This window comes from Leptodactylus fuscus, chromosome 1 (genome assembly GCF_031893055.1).
Source record: "Leptodactylus fuscus isolate aLepFus1 chromosome 1, aLepFus1.hap2, whole genome shotgun sequence".
Taxonomy (NCBI): Eukaryota; Metazoa; Chordata; class Amphibia; order Anura; family Leptodactylidae; genus Leptodactylus; species Leptodactylus fuscus.
Window position 1 is genome coordinate 308,630,250 of NC_134265.1, and position 21,691 is coordinate 308,651,940.

General features: G+C 41.0%; 1 protein-coding gene across 8 annotated transcripts in view; it reads left to right on the forward strand.

The window, feature by feature from the left end:
* Window positions 1-21,691, forward strand: part of FAT1 (FAT atypical cadherin 1) — a 198,483-nt gene that overhangs the window by 98,400 nt on the left and 78,392 nt on the right. For all 8 annotated transcript variants that reach the window (XR_012711799.1, XM_075258798.1, XM_075258797.1 and 5 more), the window contains exons 4-6: window positions 12,074-12,135; window positions 17,790-18,119; window positions 19,094-19,304. Coding sequence is in view for 7 of the 8 variants with exons in the window: in XM_075258798.1 (XP_075114899.1) it covers window positions 12,074-12,135; window positions 17,790-18,119; window positions 19,094-19,304 (603 nt within the window). In the remaining variant the exon portion in view is untranslated. The remainder of the gene's footprint in view (window positions 1-12,073; window positions 12,136-17,789; window positions 18,120-19,093; window positions 19,305-21,691) is intronic.

Here is a 21,691-nt window from a genome sequence, read left to right on the forward strand (position 1 = left end):
ATGAGCGGAGTGGATCAATGCTGGATATACATCCTAATCAAAACTGGAAGCATTGCTTGTTTCTGAACTTCGGATCAATTCTTTATCCTGTTGGCTGTAATTATTTTAATCCTGATATATTTTAATTGCCGTTCAGATTTTATAGCAGCTGCAATAGGCTTTTCCTTTATTCCATTTTGGCAAAGAGATTTTCTTCCCGTCCTTCTGTAATATTTTCATACTTAGTTAATGGAAATTACACCTGCCCTGCAGATTTTCTATTTTAATTCCCTGCACTCAGATCTGGCAACGTGCTTTTTTTTGGGTTGTTGTCTTTGATACAAGTGACTCATAAAGCACAAAAAGTAATTCCAGTCTGGGGAAAACGGTGGAATTGTATAAAATCAATTTCCCGGTTGCAACAAAATTGGCTTGCAAATCCTACTCTGTTCTGTGCTGGAGCCGATGGTTCCTCTCTGTCTGTCACTGGCAACTACAAAAACTGTGGGATTAGCGTGCTCAGACTGTTTGCACAGCAATGAGAAGTCACCATAAAGCCCGTCTGGATTTATCAACGTTCATGGTCCAGTCTCTGCTTTAACTACCATTTTGCAGAAAAGCATTGAAAGAGAGCATTTTCTTTTCCCATTAACCCTATATTGTTCCCTATTGTTTTCATCTATTTGAAGTCTATGAGTTCAATGAAATATTATCTTCCCCATCCTCATCTTCTCCCCCATTATAATGACATACTTCTATTTTTTGCCACTAACCTAACCCATTTATGTAAGTATTATTACCCCGATACCAGCGACCATACTGCTTACAGGAATCAAAGTTGTCCCCTCAGCAAAAAACAGAGAGGCAGCCTCATTATTTTGCATCTTAGATGCATCTGCAAGGGGGAGGGGGATTGTTTGTAGGGATTGAGATAGATAACTGTATGACAATGGTCATGCATCATCTATATTACACATTATAAGGGTATTCCCATAATCAATATTTATCACTTATACAGCTACACAGGGCCGGGGACATTAGGGGGCCTGAATGGCCCTTGATTTTTTTATTTTTTTTCAATAGGCCGTTACCTGCTGGAGTAATGGGCCTTATTTACTTACTGATCCTCACTTCTGCTCATAGCCGACGGCTCTTCCCCTTCTGTGGAAGCAAAGGCAGCTGTAATCAGGAGCGGGAACCAGTAAGTGAGGCCACGGGCCCGTCACATGCACCAGGCTAGTGTCATTATGTGTTGCCACTATGGGGTATAATACTGTGTGAAGGGGCCACTATGGGATATAATAGTGCGTGCAGAGGCCACTGTGGCGCATAATAGTGTGTGCAGAAATTTGGTTTGTGCAGGGGGGGCGCCCAGGGGTGAACCTGGGCTTTCTGCCGCCTGAAGCGGCGTCAGAAAGCCGCCCCCCCCCCTCACCGGAGGAGGGGCGGAGCTGCGGGGGCCTCGGTAAAGGGGCGGGCTGAGCGGAAGGGGGTGGGGTCAAGCGGAAAGGGGGCGGGGCCGAGCAGAGTGAGCGGCGTTCGCAGGCAGAGAGCAGGCAGGGAGAGGACCTGCTCTCTGCCTGAGTGTGAGGGGCGGCCGCTGGAGCAGTTCTGCATCCAGCAGGGCCGCCCCAATACACCGCTCGCTTCCCGTGTCGGGCTGCAGACACGGTGATGCTAAGCCAGTCCAGGACAGCAAAAATGCCGAGGCCCTGGCATAGCGCCGCCTGAAGCAGTCGCTTCAGGTCGCCTCATGGGAGGTGCGGCGCTGGGGGTGCCCATGTCAAATGTTCGTCTTGGGGCCCACCCATTCCTAGTTATGCCATTGCACCTATCCATAGTATAAGTGATAAGTCTTTGATCACTGAGGACCAACCATGGGGGGCCCGCTTATGAGCCCTCTGTATGAGCATTGAGAAGGAATTTGGGTGGAACATGTGCACTTTCACTCCATTCTATTCTATCCCTAGTATGGGGGATATTGTCACTCCTTAGGGAGAGACCACCATATAGGTGTGTGGAGACTTGTTAAGCCTTTAGCACTCCACTTTGCAAGGAACTATGGGAAGAATATGCAAATCTGCCTTCCATGATGTAATTAGGAAGACAGTTGCTGCCTCATTGTTGCAAACCAATAGAGGGCGCTCACTGGGATGTGCAAGCCTGTCTTAATGACAATATCCCCCGAACCCTGTCTAAGCCTCTCACCTCTACCAGGTTATAGTCCTCTCTACATCGGGCTGAAGAGATCCAACCAGATCGAAACAGCTGTCCTCGATTGAGAGACTATGCCTGGTATTAATCCCAGCGTCATTGCTAAACAAAGGCCTCTTGGAAGGTCGGGCATGAGGCTAAAGGGAGCAGCCATTATTGGGTTATTTCACTGGAATTCTGTCTTAAGACAGGCTTGCACATTCCAGTGAGCGCCCTCTATTGGTTTGCAACAATGAGGCAGCAACTGTCTTCCTAATTACATCATGGAAGGCAGATTTGCATATTCTTCCCATATATCCCTAGTATGGTGATAAATGATAAAGAGTCTTACCACTGAAAGCCCACTTCACTACAGAATGCAGGTCCCAAGCCCGCTGTTCCTGCTCACTTTATTTGAGGGATGTGTTGGTGGCGTATTACAGCTCTATTCAAAGTCTATGGGACTGACAGAGATTAACCCTGTATACCTGTAGCTTCATTAACTATGCAAGATCAAACTGATGATAATGTGCATTTTATATGTATATTAATAGGCACTACTTTTTTCTGTTTCAATGGTATTCACATACTAAATGTATGAAATTCACTCTAAAATGACTTAACAACGGTACAGCCTGTGCAATATTTGGAAAAGAACTTAATGCAAGCTACATGGAAATAGTCACCTTGATATATGCCGCAATATGCTGGACTATAGGTTTTACAAAGCAGAGATGAACAATTATCCACTTTGTGCTTACTACCGGAGAAGAACAAGCGAGAAGCCGCGATGCAGGAGGAATAAACTGATTATTGTGGCAAGGGCTTATACTGTATGCCATTTATACCAAATGTGTATGAAATATTCCAGCAGCTGAAGCTTCGGAGATCACAGCTTCATGCTCAGCATGGCCAGCAACGTGACTCCATATTTCCATCATTATAATGCATGGAGATTGTTTCCTGCAGCACATCAGCATTTTACGATTCTGTATAGTGATAGCAGATATATGGTGTAGATGTCAGCATAAAGCTCGCAACCTCATACGTGTAGGCACATCTGCACACGCCATATGTAATGGCTCAATGTCATGTGGTGCTGTGGTTATTTATGTCCTATCTATGCCATGTCTGTACGTTGCTGGTTTCCAGTGCGTCTTTACTTTTGATAATAGTTCCTGGCTTCATTCTAGGTAAAGTAAATCTCATTATACAATTATTAGCTTTTTTTTTTGTTTTGTTTTTACACATTTTTAGTTGTAACGTCTGTTTAGAAAGTGTTAACTTGCCATCTATTTCACCTGTCTGAATCTAAATCATGTTTGTCATCACGACACTAACCCTTGGCTTAAAGAAGTTTATTAGCAGAATAACATTATTGTCTTAGCGTAAAGGTTTCCGTCCATACAAAGGCTTGCAGGTAGAGATGAGCGAGTACTATTCGGATCAGCCGATCCGAACAGCACGCACCATAGAAATGAATGGATGCACCTGGTACTTCTGCTTTGACGGCGGCCGGCCGCTTAACCCCCTGCGTACTGGCTACGTTCATTCATTTCTATGCGAGCGTGCTGTTCGGATCGGCTGATCCGAACAGTACTCGCTCATCTCTAATTGCAGGGGTTGTCTGTGGCTATGATATTGATTGCTGTGGCCTCTTCACTACTTACCAAGCACAGTGCCATACATTGCATAGTGGATATGCTTGGTACTGCATCTCAGTCTCATATATGTGAATGGAGCTGAGCTGCCCCTTAGCCATGTGACCAATGGACATGATGTCGCTGGCCTGAGAAGAAGAAGGGCATAATATCACAGTCCTGTTTGGACAACCCCTTTATCTGCCAAATTTATTCATTTCAGTTGGTCCAAAACTCTGCCCTAACAGATGATGTCAAGGGAAAGAAGAATTGGACATGCTGAGTTTTATATGTCCAATCCTCTTGTTCTCAAGAAAGATAACAAGGGTCAAAGATCTCTGGGAGATCTTTTACTCCCCTTTACCATTTCAGAACACAATTGTATGTGTGGCCAGGAGGAGTGGCATTAACTCAATAATGGTCCAACAAAAGACACGTAAATTTGAAGGGTAAAATTTTCAATTTCCAAGGGATTGTTGGAGACAGGGCCTTGACAATCATTTAATCTGCACACCCTAAGGAAGCTCAGTCTGACGCTGGAGCGGGTAATAAGTGTTTGATCAGTGAGGGTTCAAATGTCAGGATCCCCAATAGTCTGCAGAATAAAGGGGCCAATTTTTTTTATCCAGGCATAACAGCTTCTATACACATGGTTAAGGCCCTGTTCACATCTGTGTTCGGTATTCCGTTTGGGGAGTCCGCTTGGGGAAACCTACACACATTAAAAAGTGGTTAGCTAAGAAACCACATAGACCCCATAGACTATAAGGGGATCCATGCAGTTTCCACTCAATGACTCAATCAATCAGTACAAGCTGCACTTTTCTCTCCGCATGATTCGTGCGGAAACCAAGCGGGAACCACACAGACCCCATTATAATCTGTGGGGTCCATGTGGTTTCTTAGCTAACCACTTTTTAATGCATATAGGTTTCTGTTCCCGGGTCCCCAAGAAGACTCCTCGAACTGAATACCGAACACAGATGTGAACCGGGCCTAAGGTAAAATATGGTGCACAGTAGTACAGATGAGCTCCTGTATATGAGGAAACATTGAAGATGTGACTGTGCTTCAGTGTTCTGTTGACCGAAGATGATCCCAAAGTTTGGGCGTCCAGCAATCAAACATTGGAAAATCCATTATGTACTTCATATTTATCTGCCTGCTGGTATTGTGAGTATTCAGCGATCGTGCTGTTTATTGTAATGTTTGGACACTTTTTTGTGCTACACAAAAGCACATTATCATCAAGGCAACTTTTCTTCGAGAAGGGATATCAACTTGGCCTGGGAGATAGATTTATTAAGGAAATGTTCTTTATTTGCCTGAAAATTGCCAATAACGTCTAGTCACACAAGAGAAATTTGCTCTTAGCATTGATTTTCAAATTGACTTTTTCTTAAAGGACATTGACTGGGTGTGACTAAATTGTCAGGAAAACTTTCTTCCTTTTCAAATAGCAAAGCGGCAGCAGTTTGCCCATTTAAAGATTTTTCTTCTTTCCTTATAGTATTTCACTTACTGTACTTTGTATAGTTTTATTTTTTACTATTAGGTTAAGAAATTGTCAGCAAAAAAAGCAATGCAAAGTACAATGGAAGTGCACTGAGTTACATTTTACATTTCCATTGATTTGTTTGCATTTTATACTCTCTCTGCATTCAGAATAACCTACAAGAACCAAGTAAGTAATGGGCTACAGGCATTAGAATACAGTACACCATGGCTAAAAATACGGAGTCGTGATTATATATCATCATTTCATATTAAGTAAAGTTATTTATGGAAACACTATGAATTTTGGTTTCCTGGTTACTTTGTACATTGTGTAGATTTTTGATAAAACCATCAGGTCTTTGTTTTAACTAAGGCCCGATTCACATCTGCGTTTGGTATTCCATTCAGTGAGTTCGCTTGGGGACAGAACAGAAACCTATACGCATAGAAAAGCGGTTACCTGGGAACACATGTGGACCCCATAGACTATAATGGAGCTCGGTTTCCGCACGAAACATGTGGAGAGAAAAGTCCTACAAGCAGCGATTTTCTCTCCGCATGTTTCATGTGGGATCCGAACGGAAACCACACAGACTCCATTACAATCTATAAGGTCTGCGTGTTTTCCCAGGTATAGCTTTCTATTCAGGGGTCCCAAAGTAGACTTGCTGAATGCAGATGGGAAGCGGGCCTAAGGATGTATAAGTTCATTACGAGAAATTTATCATGCCTTGAATGCCAGTTTTCAAGTGTACAAGATATGAAAAAGTCACAATTTTTTTTTTTTTTTTTTTTTTTTACATAAATCTGGGTTTTGTGCAAAAAAAAAAATAAAAAAAAATGCAACTTTCCTGAAGGGGGGACATGATGAGCACCATGACATGGTTGGGATCACAGGTTCTGTCAGATTTATGAAATCTGCAGCATTGGGTTTTTTGGACTGGTTTTTGACGCAGAGGTCGCTTCATAATCCGGTCCAAAAAATGGCTAGCCGCGACTGGATGCCGATGCAGTACAACAGCATCCAGTCATGGTATTCCTCTGTGGATTAGAGCCAAATGAATGGGCCTAGTCAGGAGGGAGTGTCACGCTGCGGTGAATTCCTCCGCGGAATCCGTGGCAAGAAAGGGCAGATCGCTTCTTATTTCCGCGATTGGCAAAAATCCCCTAGCGGAAAAAAGAAGTGAACAGCTCCCATTGAAGTCAATAGGAGGCGGTTTTGGAGTCGGATTCTGAAGCGGATGCCACGTCAAAATCCGGACCAAAAAACCCTGTGTGCACTGACCCTTACTGGGCCAGTATAGATTTCAGCGCAGGCGCACAGCTGCATCAGAGGTTGAGCCTGATGTATAAGGAGGCGCATGTGCCAGCAGCGCAAGGATGTCCAAAATGGACATATTAAATGCTGGTTTTTGTATCTATGTATCTTTTTTTCCTTTAGATATTCCTGGCTATACAATCTCCATTGGCTAAATGCTCCAATTCCACAGATACGCTTAGTCTGCCCAAGCTATAATGCAGTGGCTTATCTCACTTGAAAATGACAGATCGAACATGATGAAATTTAGCATGTCCAATTCTTTCTTCCGACAACATATGGCTGTTGGCTGAGAATTTCATACACATGAGATAGTTGGCGGGCACTTCTGCAACTCCCAACCAAAGTCTAATGTGTATGGCCACCTTAAACAACTTGGAAAAGACTGTAAATTGCATGAAAATATTTCTTTTAACGTAGTAAATTTCCTTTTTTCATCTTGAGCAAGACGAAAACCGTACATGTGCGCCAGCAGCCAGATTATGCCAGTAGGATACGTAATGTAGAGGACTGCCAGGTTATGCCAATAGGATGTGAAAAGACAGCTACTGAAATGATGTCATTGTACTATTTATATGGCGAGAGTGTGAACTGTGTCCATATGGAGGAGCAGCATTGTCACAGTGTTCCATACAATTGTTGGCAGTAAAAATCCCATATATCTGATACATATGAATGGATAACTCATATTCAATAATTGTGCCGGACTATAGATAAATGATCTCTCTGATGAAAAATAGACTTACCAGAGTCTATTCGGAGATGGTTCGCTGGAACCTTTTCTCAAGAACTTGTACTCTGTCACTTTATCATCATGATGTACTTATTGATTCATTGGTAATGGCACTTGGCTTTAATGTGATGTCTATCCCTTTTATGTGTCTCTGCTGAAACACATTCACTTCTCTCTCCGTTCTTTTCACTCCTATCATTCCAATTTTCGCCTGCCATGTGTCATACCCTTCTAACCCGGAGATGCATTGTATGGCTGGTGTTATACAAGACAAGTGAAAATTGCATTTAAATGATGCAAGTGTAATGAACCATTAGAAGAACCCATCCTGCAAATAGAATCTCCTCCTTGTCACGTGTTCTATCTGTTCTTTTTTATGATATTTTTATGTTATTGTCAACATTGGTCTATCTGTAAGTTTTTCGAGAGCGGATTTACCACCTGGTCTCAATTTAAGAGAATTTATAAGCCTAACCTTGCTCGATATGTCCTCAAAGAGCCCTGATATTAGCAGCGGACACTTGGCCATTTCCAAATCTCTGATTTCATCCAAACGTAAAAGCAATTACAAGCAAACGCTGTTTATTCTGAGGCCAGGTTATATCCAAACATAATTGGATTTCTCATTACTATGTATTGGATGAAGTGCGTATCCGAGCCTGTAATCAAATATTTAGAAAATGAGAGAAGGAAAATGAAAAGTGTTTTGCTTCCCTTCCCTAATACCCGATTCTCTATTATCGCACACGGCCTAATTCTGCATTTATTTAACAAAGTAAGTCTTAAATATTCAGATTAACAACATTGGCAAAGGTTACGCCGGCACATTTCAGATGGCGGGGTGCGGAATTTGACACCTTGAAATTATTTTGGTTTCTTTAGGATGTAAAAAATGAAAAAGGAAAGAAAAATGGGAAAAATGATTTAATGCAGATTGCCTGCAGATTATGTTGTCTTGTCTTGCTGATTTTTATTTACTCGTTTATTTCGGTTTTAGATTTAGGAGTTTAATTCAGAGGCTGTCGGATGGCAGATCTATTGCTTCTTAAAAGCCGTACATGCACCACTAGACTGGAGTCATCGCAACAAAACACTGTTCCTACAGCCTGGATATTATAGATTTTAACCTTTCGTTTGCTCTTGGTCGGGATATAGATGTCTCTTTTTTTATCTGTACTCTTGTTATTTTAGTTTGTATTCGGCGCAGCTTCACAGATTTTTTTTTTTGTTATTTGTTAAATCCCCTCTGCAGTATATGTTGTGTCTGAGCCGGAGCACAGGTCCACTACTTGCTCTCTCGGAATTGTTAAAATGATTAATGCCTACGGGGTGAGCTAACATGAAGTTTTGCTTGCTTGTTAACTGTTCTTTCCCAGGATCCACCTCCATTCTTTTTTTCCGTAGCCTGGGAATCACGGGATTCCCAGGACTGTGCTGCCTTATTGGCAGGACTGGGCATTTTTTCATAATACTGTAACTATCCAGGAAAAACAAATGACTAATATGATGTTTTTTGGTTATGTAAGCACATAGCCGAATTATACTGATGATATCCAGTATACACCCTATAGTTTATTATAAGGGTGAGATTAAGTCCTTCTACTTCAGACTGCAAAATAAAGTATTTATAATAAGCAGTCTCTAGAAAGTAGAATCTGGCAGCGATAATATCCTTGGGTTTTACAAAAACAAGTATATTTACAGAGACTTGGACTTGAGAAATACATATAATTACTGAAAGATGACTATTTGGCCATTATTGTAGTGTTCAATGCCCAATGCCCTTTACTCAGTTACAATATACAGTAAAGGCCCCCGTACACCAGGCCCGTATAAGTATAAATTTGGCTGAACACGCCAACAGTTACAACAGTCTGATGTGTACAGGGGTCTCTCAACTCTTCCCTGTTGGATAATATTGCCCAGTTGGGAAGTGTTACCCAGTCCTTTGGTCCTTAGGAAAAATAAGTGGCCACCAAAGCCCCTATACTGAACAAATGCTCTTCATCTGAGCTAAGCGTGAAACGTGGAGGTCTGACAGTAATATCTGTCTATCAGATGAACATTAACCCAGCTTCTGTGGTAGGTGAATGGATACCATACAATTTAAAGAGGTTTCCAGGGGCATTGGGGTAGGCTATAAGTATTATATCAACAGGGATCTTCCCAGATCAGCACAAGGAATCTTCATTGTTCACACAGATACAACAGTTCATCCATAAGGGTGACTTTGAATGGTAATATCATCTACACTACCAGAAACTATACGTACAGACAAGTCGCTGCGGCTGTGTAAATAGTGAAGAGAGCCTTTACTTGGGCTGTTTGGTGGGGGTCCTGGAAGTCAAACCCCTTAGGCTACATGCATATCAACATGTGGATATACGGCTCTGTAAGTGAATGGCACAGATGGCACATAGAGAGTACGCACTCATACATTTCAATGAATAAGCCCACACTACAAAACGGATAGTATTAGGGCTAGCCCTGAGTTTTGCCGGTGGGTTCATGGACCCCCATGCGGACTTGTAGTAATTCACAGTTGTGCACATGGACCATAATAAAAGAATTAGTTATGCTAGGTTCACACTAGCATTTGGCTTTTTGTTATTTGTGTCCGCTTGGGGAGTCAAAAAACGGAAACCTCACCTGCTTAAAAAGCGGTTACTCGCGGAAGTCCGCTGACCTCATAGACTATAATGGGGTGCAGTGGCTTTATGCCCAATTTAGGTCGAAAAATGCAGGACTTTTCTCTTCACATTTTTTAAGTGTGTTCGGGGACAGAAACACTTAGCGGAACGTAAGCGCTAGTGTGAACCTAGACTTAGTGTGTACACTGACAAAGCATATGGTTGTGTGCATGTAGTCCCCAAATGCAGTTTGCAGTCCAAACCAAACATGCTCTTTTTATACAGATTGGTAAGAAACACTTTAATGCTTTGGTGTCCCATGACTATTAGTCCACCACAAATGTCTATTTGGGATGTCCATATTTGAGGTGTTCTGGGACACTTCTTTATACAGTCCAATCTGGAGCCATAGTTAATGGGCTTTTACGCAGAACATTGACATGCTGTACAAGGTGTACGGGAACTTGTCATTTCGGAGGTAGCTATAACTGCCAAAATTTTTGCTAGCAAGTTATTTGGCGGAGATGTAATTGGACGACAGACTATAGCAGGTGGAGAGCTGGAATATGGAATCTCTCTACAGTATTTCTCTCAGTTTTGTTCACTCTATTTCTATCTACAGTGTTTGTTATGATTCATGCCAACCTTGGCGTGTTGGCAGTGTTAGGTTGTTTTCTAAGCCTTCATGGTTTGGGCATCCAAATTGCTCTACTGAAGGATTTTATAGACGGATATCTAGTTCAAGAGGAGGAATTAATGTTTCAGCTGTCTTTAAAACCCAGAGTTTAGACTAATTTTCGGTGATATGTCCCCGAGAGGTAAATGGCGAGTTCCGAATTCGCTTGTTCAATCTAATATACTTAAAGTGTTCTGTGTCAGCTCTAATAATAAACATGCCATGTCTATAGAAAAGCCATTTGGTGACAAAGGAGTTGTTCAAATAATTCTTTGTGACATGTAACTCTGCCTTGTAGGTTTTTCCATGTCTTTGATATGATTGTACTCTAAAGCGTATTATCTACTAGTACGTTACATTGCACACTTTCATTCATTGTATCAATGTTCATTTAATTTGCCAAGATGATATCGCTAGATACGGCACGTGGAAGTTATGTCTGCTTTGCTCGCAACGTCATTTGTTTTTGATGCTATGTGATGTAGCGGCTGCCCAGCACCCGCTGTTAATATGTAAATGAAATGCAGTAAAAGGAAACGTCAGCAGCATAACTCTTGTTTCACTATGCCCACTGTATATGGAAATCGATTTCCGCTTCACCTCATATAATTGAAACTTAAGCCTATGTTTCAGGCTATTGACACAAATATATTTATCAAAATGACATTCCCTTTAAAATGTAAGTTTGCATGCAAAATAGCAAATTCACGATAGATCAAGAGATTAGGGATTGGCAATACAAGTACAGTTTCTCTGGCTTCTAGCTTTCCATAAACCTATAGTGCGTTCGATAATACATGACTGGTACTAGTACATATTATATATTAGATTAGTCTTTGGTGGATGAATGTATAGGTTCAGTACTGAATTCTTGAATAAATTGCATTTTGGCATGGGGAATGTACGCTTTATAAAACACCAATGTATGCTTTATATGGGAAACGCGTCAGTTTGTGTGCACACAGCCAGGGGAATGTATGTTCCTTTGTTGTCTATTACATTATGCATCTGTGTTAGTATAAAATGTATTGAATGAAACTGGAAATACACATTAGGTTTTTCCCATAAGAAATAGTGCCGCCCTTGTCCATGGGCCGTGTCTGGTACTGCAGCTCACATCATTTACGCCAGGGCCCTATGAAACACAAATACGCAGCGTTTTGCAGTCCCTACAAAGTGGATGGGATTTTAGCTAATCCCATCCACACAGTGCAGAAAAATATCTGCAGCAGACAGTCTGCGATTTCAAGAACACTCATGTTTACAAAGCCAAATATGTTTTTGTTCACAGGAAAATCCCTTTAATAACAGTTTATGTGTCTGAAATATTGAGATTATGATAATGAGTTTTCTATGTCCCCTAAGGATATGACAATGTCACCTTTTTTTTTTTCTTAATATCATTAGGTTTGATAACAACAACATCAAGAAAGCTGGACCGGGAACAACAAGCGGAACATATACTGGAGGTATGATGTTTTCTTTATCAATAGAATAAGGTCAGCAGTGGCGTAACTACTGCCATAGCAGCAGAGGCAGCTGCCACAGGGCCCGGGACATTAGGGGCCCGGTGACAGCCGCTACCGCTGCTATCATTATACTCAGGGGTCTTTTCAGACCCCCGAGTATAATGATTGGCGGACTGGGAGTGGTAAGAAACATAAAAACCACTGTTACTTACCTCTCCACGATCCTGGCCAGGCCTCCTTCCTAGTTCTCTGACGTCACATGAACCCGGCCTGCGTCCTGGGTCATGTGACGTCCGACGTCATTGAAGAAGGACGGTAGCGGAGGCCGACAGTGTAGGAGTCGGGGGACAGGTTAGAAACAGTAGTTTTTTCTGTTTTTATTCCCCTGGGTCTCCGATTATTATACTCTGGGGTCTGAAAAGAGTATAATAATTGTTTATGGGTGTCCACAGTGGGAAATAATACTGAGTGCAGGGGCCACTATGGGGGATAATACTGTGTGCAGGGGTCACTATGGGGTATAATAGAGCGCGCAGGAATGCGTAGGAGGGAGTCAGTCGAGGTCTTCGGCGTCGGTCGGGGGGGGGGGAGGGGCATGTCAAAAGTTCACCACGGGGCCCCGCCATTCCTAGTTACTCCACTGAAGGTCAGTATAGTATTTGATATTACGCTAGGTTCACACCTGCATCTGCTTGGGGACCCGAAAAACGGAAACCCAAACGGTTACCTATGTAAACCCACAGACACCATAGACTATAATGGACTTCTACGGGTTTACGGCAGAAAAATGCAGAGGGAAAAATCCCATTTGCAAGAATTTTCTCTCCACATCTTTTAAGCGGATTCAGGGACGGAAACCCTGAACGGAGACCAAGCGCATGTTTGCATGTGGAACACTTTTCCACAGGTTGTGCATGGTATTGTATCTCTGCCATGATAAATTGTTATACCATAAAAAGGTATGGAACTGTATCCGGAAGAAATCAGCCATGTTTTTTTTCTATCAAAGGACAACCCCTTTCCTTGACTGAAGGAATTACTGAAGCGTGCTGCATAGTTCTGTTCTGTAAATGTTTCATTGACCTTTATCTATTATGCAACTTCTAGATGTAATATTTCCTTCCTCATATTTTACCATAGACATAATATGACATTGTGCCAAGGTTTCATTGTGATTCCTCATTGTCAGTAGCTCATGAAGAAGTTATTCCAGCCTTGTTACAATAAGCTGCATGTCCCTGTTTCTTAGTAAGCAGCTGGGGTCACTCTGAGACTGTGTATTTTACCAGGTTATGTATGGTGAGATCACACCAGATACGATTTACAGGTGGAGTATATGGCTATGCATGTGCATGAGGCCTTAAAGGGTTGTTAGGTAACATTAAAAAAACTATAAAATAATAAAAATAGTAACAATCACCAACAGTTTCTTTGGACAGTTTCTGGGTTCAGTGCTGGCCTTTGTAGTCACATGTAGACATGTAGTCGCTGCAGCCAGTCACTAGCCGCAGCCATATCTCCATCGACGCGTCATCACTAAGACCACTGAATGAAAGGATCAGTCACATGTTTATATGTAAATGCCATCAATTTCACAGGAAGCTAGTTAAAGGGATTGTCCAGGGTTAGGCTGATTTCTTGCAGGAACAGCGCCACACCTGTTCACAGGTTGTGTATAATACTGCAGATCAGCTTCATTCACTTCAGTGGAGCAGAGCCGCAGTATCAGATAGAACCTATACGCAGGTGTGATGTTGTTTTTTAACATGGTTTTAGAGAGGTGAACCACCCCTTTGCCAAATAGTTGGATTTTGCAGTATGGGAGGAAACCATAGTACCCAGAGATGGGAAGTGCATAAAAACTTCATACCTATGTGTCAGATTCAGGACCTCGGTGTTCCAAGACAATACTAACCACTGAGCCGCCGTGCAACCAGACATGTCCGACAGGGTAGATGTGCCTAGAACCACCCCTAAAATATATAGCCAGCCGAGAGTATCATAAATGAAACTGTATATCAAAAGCAATAACAAGTCTTTGCCTCCGCAGCCATTTTGCCATTTCCCATCTCAAGCCAGAGTTCTTTTTAATAAAGAATAACATTGCCTGGATTTCAGAGATTGGCCTCTGTTATTATGATCCATTTGTAATCTTTATTTACAAGGTACAGGGCTGTCATGGATCTCGTAGTCTGCATCTCTCTTTTCCTGCCATGGGTTAATGTGCCGAAAAATATTTCTGTGATTCGTAATTGGTCATTTTTTTTCATTACTTTTATTTTATTTCCCCCCCAGCTGGTCTTTGCTGCTCCTCTCTGTTTATTGCCAACTCAATGATACAGCAAAGGCACCATAAAGTACTGTTATACAGTGTAATGCAAGCTTTAATGGTTTAATGGGTCTATTCCTATCTGTCTGTTTAATGGAGGCATGCTTGGATATGGTTTGGGAAGGAACCCAGAAACATAGTGGTATTTAGATTGGAGGAGCTACAGCCAAGTGTTGTGTGCATCTGGCAAATTAATTTAACATTGAAATGTTGACCAGATGGGTTAGTGGTTTTTTTCCCTTGTTTACAAGGAAATTTGATTCTCTACTGCACTGTGGTTTAGTGATATGAACTCCACAATGCCGAGTGCCTTCCTCTTCGCAACTCAACCCATTTGCTCTGTACTGAACAGCAGTACAAGTCTAAACTTTTAGCATGTAATAGAGTAAGGCTCAGCACTATAGTATCTATGCCATTAGTATTATTTGCCTGTTTTGCTGTTAAACGTATTATCTCATTGGTTATTTGATACCACTAAGGCCCGGTTCACATCTGCGCTCAGGTTTCTATTCGAGGATCTCCCCAAATGGAAACCTATCCGCATAAAAAAGCGGCTACCCAAACGAAACCCACAGACACCATAGACTATAATGGGGTTCGTGTGATTTTTAGAGATGAGCGAACACTGTTCGGATCAGCCGTTCCGAACAGCACGCTCCCATAGAAATGAATGGAAGCTTGTACACTGTTGCACCAATAAAACAGAGGACTTGGGCTCCCCCATTCTTGTACTCATTGGAGATTGGACCTGCAACACTTACTTGACTATCTCTGTCAGTCCCACAGAAGTGATTGGAGTGGTGGCAATGTATGCACAATAACAATGCACAATTCTTGTAATTGTAGGTGATCAGACCCCCATCATATAGACATTTATCCCCTATCCGTCGGATAGGGGATATAGCTGCAGCTCCAATGATTCCAGCACATTTTTTTCTGTAGTTCCCACCGTTCCTGAGCAATCAGTGCTGTTAGTCTTGGTGTCTGATATACTATTAGGCTCTGTACTGTCAGGAGGGCGTGTCAGACAGGGGCAGACAAGGGGGTGTGACTCTGAGCTCTGACAATGGCTGCCTCTGATTGGAGCTCTGAATCACACTCCCCTGCCTGACAGTGTACATAGCCTAAGCATATCAAGCATCACAATTAACTGAACTCCTAGTTCGGGAATGGTGGGGGCTAGAGAAAAATATTAAACTGTGAAAAAATCATGGGAGTGTCTATTAACTGATGCTAAGAACTGGAGTTGGTGGAGGTGGTGTAAGGTTCTCTTTAAGGTGGCCATATACATTAAAAGAAAGATGGCTGCATCTGCCTATTTCACTGGTTGACCATATAATGTACACATTGGTGTCCCGACTCTCCAATTAAATCAGCATTGCCCAGACTATCCCTTTAACATGCGGTCATTTTGTTCTCAAATAAGATAAGTTACAACCAGACACTATCTACCTACTCAGATCACACACATACATGAAAAAGCACCGCCAAGTATGTGTATTGGCGGGTTGTAAGAAGTCTATCTATCTAGCATGTATGGCTACCTTCTATTTAAAGCCTGTTCAGATAACCAGTGCTTATTATGGAGCCTATAGCTGGATATATCCAGTCATGTATGGCTTAACAGGGGGCAATAAAGATAAGAGTTTGTGATTTTCAGATGATCTGAGGCTTATTCCACTCCCTATGTATATTGTAAGTGCCAGCTGAGAAGTAAGGGAGTGACGGCTCAGCATCAGCAAAGGAATTCAAAGGGATTTAAGACAGGCTAATAATTTAGAGGATTTCATTTTGGTAAAACATATGAGGGCTAAATTCTGTGGCCAAAATGCCTAATTTGCTGTTTTGTCTCGGATGTGGGGCAGATTTAGATGTGGGCACTTTCAAGCGCATCACAGTCTGAGAATGCATATACTGTATATATTTAGCTTTGCAAATAGAAAGCTAAGGCAATGTGACCTATTGCAAATAAAATTTCACAAGGCTGCTGAATTTCCTGTAACTATGAAGTTGACATAGATAGATAGATAGATAGATAGATAGATGTAAATATATATACAGTATACATACATATATATATATATATATATATATATATATATATATATACACACACAGAGAGAGAGAGAAAGATGGCTTATCATACACCAAGACCCCACATTGACCAGCTGTCTAAGGGTCCATTCACACAGGTGCTGAATTTGGTGTAGTATTTTTCCACGCTGGCGTTTTTTGGTGTGGTTTTTGGCGCATTGCCGGTTTTTCACACAAATTTAGCAAATTCTATGCCAAATTCCGCGCCGCGTATTTTCCGTCTCCCATTGACTGCGTTGGTTTTTACAGGCGGAATCCACCTGAAGGAAGCCTTTTTTTCAGCTAGCGGAAAAATTCTGCGAGTTAAAAAAAGAAAGCTAGCAGAACCCATTGAAGTCAATAGGAGTCTTTTTTTTCAGCGCTGATTCTGACGCAGATTCTGCGCCAAATTCAGCTCCAAATTTCTCCGTGTGAATGGACCCTAAGCCATCTCTAACCATCAGAAGTGCTAGTGGAACGTGAGTAGGACTCCTTCTATTCAAGTAATAGGAGTAGTTCTGCAGCCTTGTCTACATTATCGCAGTGGTTCAGGGGAACTATTACTTGAATCGGAGCAGTTCTGCGCATGTTCCCTGTCTAACATCATGTCACACGATGGCTATGTGAATAGCTGGTCTGTGCTGGACCTAGGTGTCAAATCCTCACAAATAATATATTGATGTATATAAACTTACAGACCATTAATATTGTTGAATAATGAACCATAGGGTTCCTCATATCCGTCCTCCGCTTTACACCTGTTTGCTGCATTATACGTTACACATTGATGTGAAACGCTATAACCAAATGGCAAGCAATTGGCAGGACTTGAGTAGCTAATGACAAAACACGAGCAGCAGCGTATGGCTTTGTTTGCCATTTCTACAAGCGGAACTTGACGAGACCGAGCTTCTCTTGACAAGTATCAGCATTCTGTTTGCTAGCTGTGACAAATGTTCTCAGATTAAGCCTTTTTGAAGAACCAATCGCTTAAATCTCTATACAGATTTGTTTGCTTTTCTGGAACTGATTAAATGTTTAGCTGCATACAAGAATAATAAATTCTGCTCTTCCCTAAAGGAACATTTCAAGCTGTGCTTGTTCTTCAAGCTATGCATTAATTTAGGAAGACTTTCAAATGAACATCGTCTCCAAAAAAACATTTTCGGAAGCATTTAAATGTAGTGTTCGTCTTACTTCAGGGTTAGACAGCATGCTATAATACAGTGAATTATTGTTCTTGCCTAAACAGGTGACTATCACAGATAATGGATATCTTCCAAAGTCAACAGTGTGTCGGGTCATAGTCAAGGTTCTGGATGAGAATGACAATAAACCCTCTTTTCTGCAAAAATTTTACAAGATCCAACTTCCTGAGAAAGAAAAGATTGAGCGAGAGAAAGTCACCAAGAGGGATCCCATCTACAGAGTGATAGCAGTAGATAAGGATGACGGTCCAAATTCTGAAATTTCTTATAGCATTGAGGATGGAGATGAGCATGGGAAATTCTTCATTGAGCCCAAAACCGGGGTAGTTTCATCTAAAAAGTTCTCGGGAGCAGGAGAATATGATATTCTTACGGTAAGTTGAATTCTGTCTTTTAATGTTGATATATATATATATATATATATATATATATATATATATATATATATATATATATATGTTATATATTAAATACTAAATCTGAAACTCACAACATAATATATGCACCAGAAAAATAGGCAACACTCCAGGCATCTTTTTTATTCACCCATATGCTGACTATTTTTTGGTATATTTATTGAGCGGCTTTGAGCTGTCTGTTGAGGATAGCACCAAGTCACCCACAATGACTTACACCGTGCTGTTATTTTAGGATATGTATGAATGCATATATATATATATATGTATTTGTGTGTGCGTGACAGTAATGTTACATGTACTGGTAAAATTATCTGTCTTGGTAGAGATATAGTGCATGCCTGGTGACCATACTTGACAAAAAAAAAAAATAATAATAATAATAAAAAAAAATAAAAAAAAAAAATAATAATAATAATAATAATAATAATAATAATAATAATAATTATTATTATTATTATTATTATTATTATTATTATTATATTTTCCTTTTACAAAATTAGTATTTTATTAATGTGCAGGAATTAATACCAATTAGCAGAGGAAGACAAATCACAAACACAATCCAAAAATCCACAATCTACCCAATCCTATAACACCCCCAATCAGACAAGAGAGAAGGAAACCTAGTAAATATGATTACAGAAGCAGAAAAGAAGAAAGCATTAAGGCAAAAGAGAAATGAGGGAATTGTTCTGGAGAGTAAAAACTTAAATTTTTTATTATTATTTTTTTGCACAATGCTAGTCTATATATTAGAGACTATTATCCACATGAGTCTACCTTATTTCGTAATGTCAGGCAGCTATCACGGATCAGAAGATGGAGGAGTTCCAGCAGGACACCAGGCACAAATAATAATTACACTTGTGTTATTGTTGCAGCTATTGATTTGTGCTCTTTGATTTATGTGCTTTATGTTTCCCTTATAGATTAAAGCTGTTGATAATGGGAGACCTCAGAAGTCATCCACCACTCGACTGCATATAGAATGGATTTCAAAACCAGCACCATTGATGGAACCAATTTCCTTTGATGAAGAGGTTTACACCTTCACGGTGATGGAAAGCGATCCTGTTGCTCACATGATTGGCGTGATAACTGCACAACCTGTGGGTTCTCCATTGTGGTTTGACATTACCGGTAAGCATATACAATTATTTCACTCATGTGCAAGTAATACTCAACCTGAAAACCTGTCTGAATCGTACAATAAGGCAATCTTGTGCGGATCATTGTAACTAGATTATTTCCTATATAACATACAGTATGGGAAGTTTTTCGGCTTACAAAATTTAATTATTTGGTGGTTCAAAGACTACTTAAAGAAAAAAGGGAAACTGCTAGGAGATATGCATACGATAATAAGCAAAGAGCAATTGTGCCTTTACAAATCCCCTCATTCCTCTGTTTCTCTGTTCCAACTGCAGGCTGCCAAATGCCTTTATAGCTATAGGGCTCCCTGCGACAGAGAACTACAAAACCAGTCAATTTTCTAAAAATAATACTGCCCGTCACCATGTTACTGACATCCATGTTATATTATTTCCCATTAAAATGGAAGCGTCAAAGTGGACTAGACGGCAGTGGTATGACAAATACCTTACAGAATCCAATACCGTGTAAAGCAGACACGGTTGTTGTGTTTTACTGTTTATTTCCACCCTCTAAAATGTCAGTATGTCCTAAGGTTTAAGTGATTAAAGGGGTAGTATAGGAATAGAAAACCATGAATGCTTTGGATATTATACAGTAACGTGGACTGTGCAAATGTGTCTGTATAAATAAAGCTGCCAGTATTTGGAGAAGCAAGATTATAGGGGACCCCTCTTGTATATAAGCCATTCTAACTATAGTATTAATACTGTGCATAAGCCAAACACTCTAACAAGGGTGCTGACATGACGAACCATTGGACGGTCACAGTGTCCATACAATAGATATAGAGAACCCAAATTACATGAATGAAAGATGTTTTTCCACCAAAGCAAGTTATCTCTTGATCCAAGGTTTTTACCCTGATTGCCAGATTGGAGTCGGGAAGGAATTTTTTCCCCTGAAATGGGGCAATTGGCCTCATGGGTTTTTTTTTTTTTGCCTCCCCTGGATCAACACTGTAGGGGATTGTAGGGTTATAGGTTGGACTTGATGGACTGATGTCTTTATCCAACCTCATCTAGTATGTATGTATGTATGTATTATTCATAGTTGCTGATCAGTTGGGGTCCAACCCCTCAGACCCCCTCTGATCAGGAGACTTTTTGAATGGAGTGATGGTCAGGTAGTTCTCACACGGCTCCACTCATTTCAGTGGGAATATAGAAGATAGCTGTGTGCTGTATGTTTGGCACTCCCATTGAAATGTTAGGGATAAGTTGCAGATTGGTGTGGACCTGCCTGCTGAGACCCCCATTTATCAGAAAACAAGAGTGTGTCAAATACTGTCTAAATAGAGATGCAGTTACCCTATTCTTTTCTCTGGGACTGTTGCAGATGACAGCAAGCCTCTACAACTGCAACTTCATTACGATGGTGGTGCAAGGTACCCCCATTCACATGATCATTGAGTGTCCCACTGGGCAGATCCCTAACAATCTGCAACTTATTCCCTACTCTTCAGATTGGGGATAAGTTTGTCTTGTTGTCTATGTGCTAACATAGTAACATAGTACATGAGGTTGTAGAAAGACACAGGTCCATCAAGTACAAAGTATGACCCTATAGTGTTCATCCATAGGGATGCAAAAAAAACCCCAAATGGCTGAAGCCCATTGCCGCATGATAGTGGGAAAGAATTCCACTCCGATTCCAATTCAGTATAAAACCCTGGAAGAACTTGTCACCGTCAGAATCTAAAACCCTTAACCTGTAATAATTTTCCTTTCAAGAAGAGAGTCCAGGCCTCTTAAACTGGTACATTGAATCCACCATCACCCCTTCCCATGGCAGAGAGTTCTATAGCCTCATTGCTCTTAAAGTAAAGAATCCCTTTCGATGTTGCTAGTGAAATGTCCTTTCCTCTAGGCGTAGAGGGTGTCCCCTTCTTACTGTCATAATGTTACTTATTGTGACCTAGTGACTTCTCTAAGAAGAAGATATTGCCCAGTTACTTTGTGCGTGAAGTATCAGTATCATGGTGTGAACAGATAGCCGGCGGTTGTTTTGTTGCCGTTGCATTTCCAGCTGCTGGTGGAAATTGTAATCATTTTCAGTAAGTGATCATATAAAAGCACAAACAGAAGACAAGGTTTATCATTGACATGGAAATGCTGCTAAAGGCTGTGCTGTAAGTGAATGAAAGCGGAGCCTGAGGGTGTACGTGCAGCCATATAATGCACATTCAAGGTTACCATTCTTTTTTATTGCCTCTCTGAAACAAATTCCCCAGGTGTATTCACCAGTCAGAAAGTTAGATGCTCAGACTTGGAATTTTTTGATGGTTTAGTGTAGATTCCAATCATATGTGATCTAATGGAAAGCTACGAGGTGCCTTTCTTAACATATTAATTCCCTAAGCTTCCTGAGAAGTA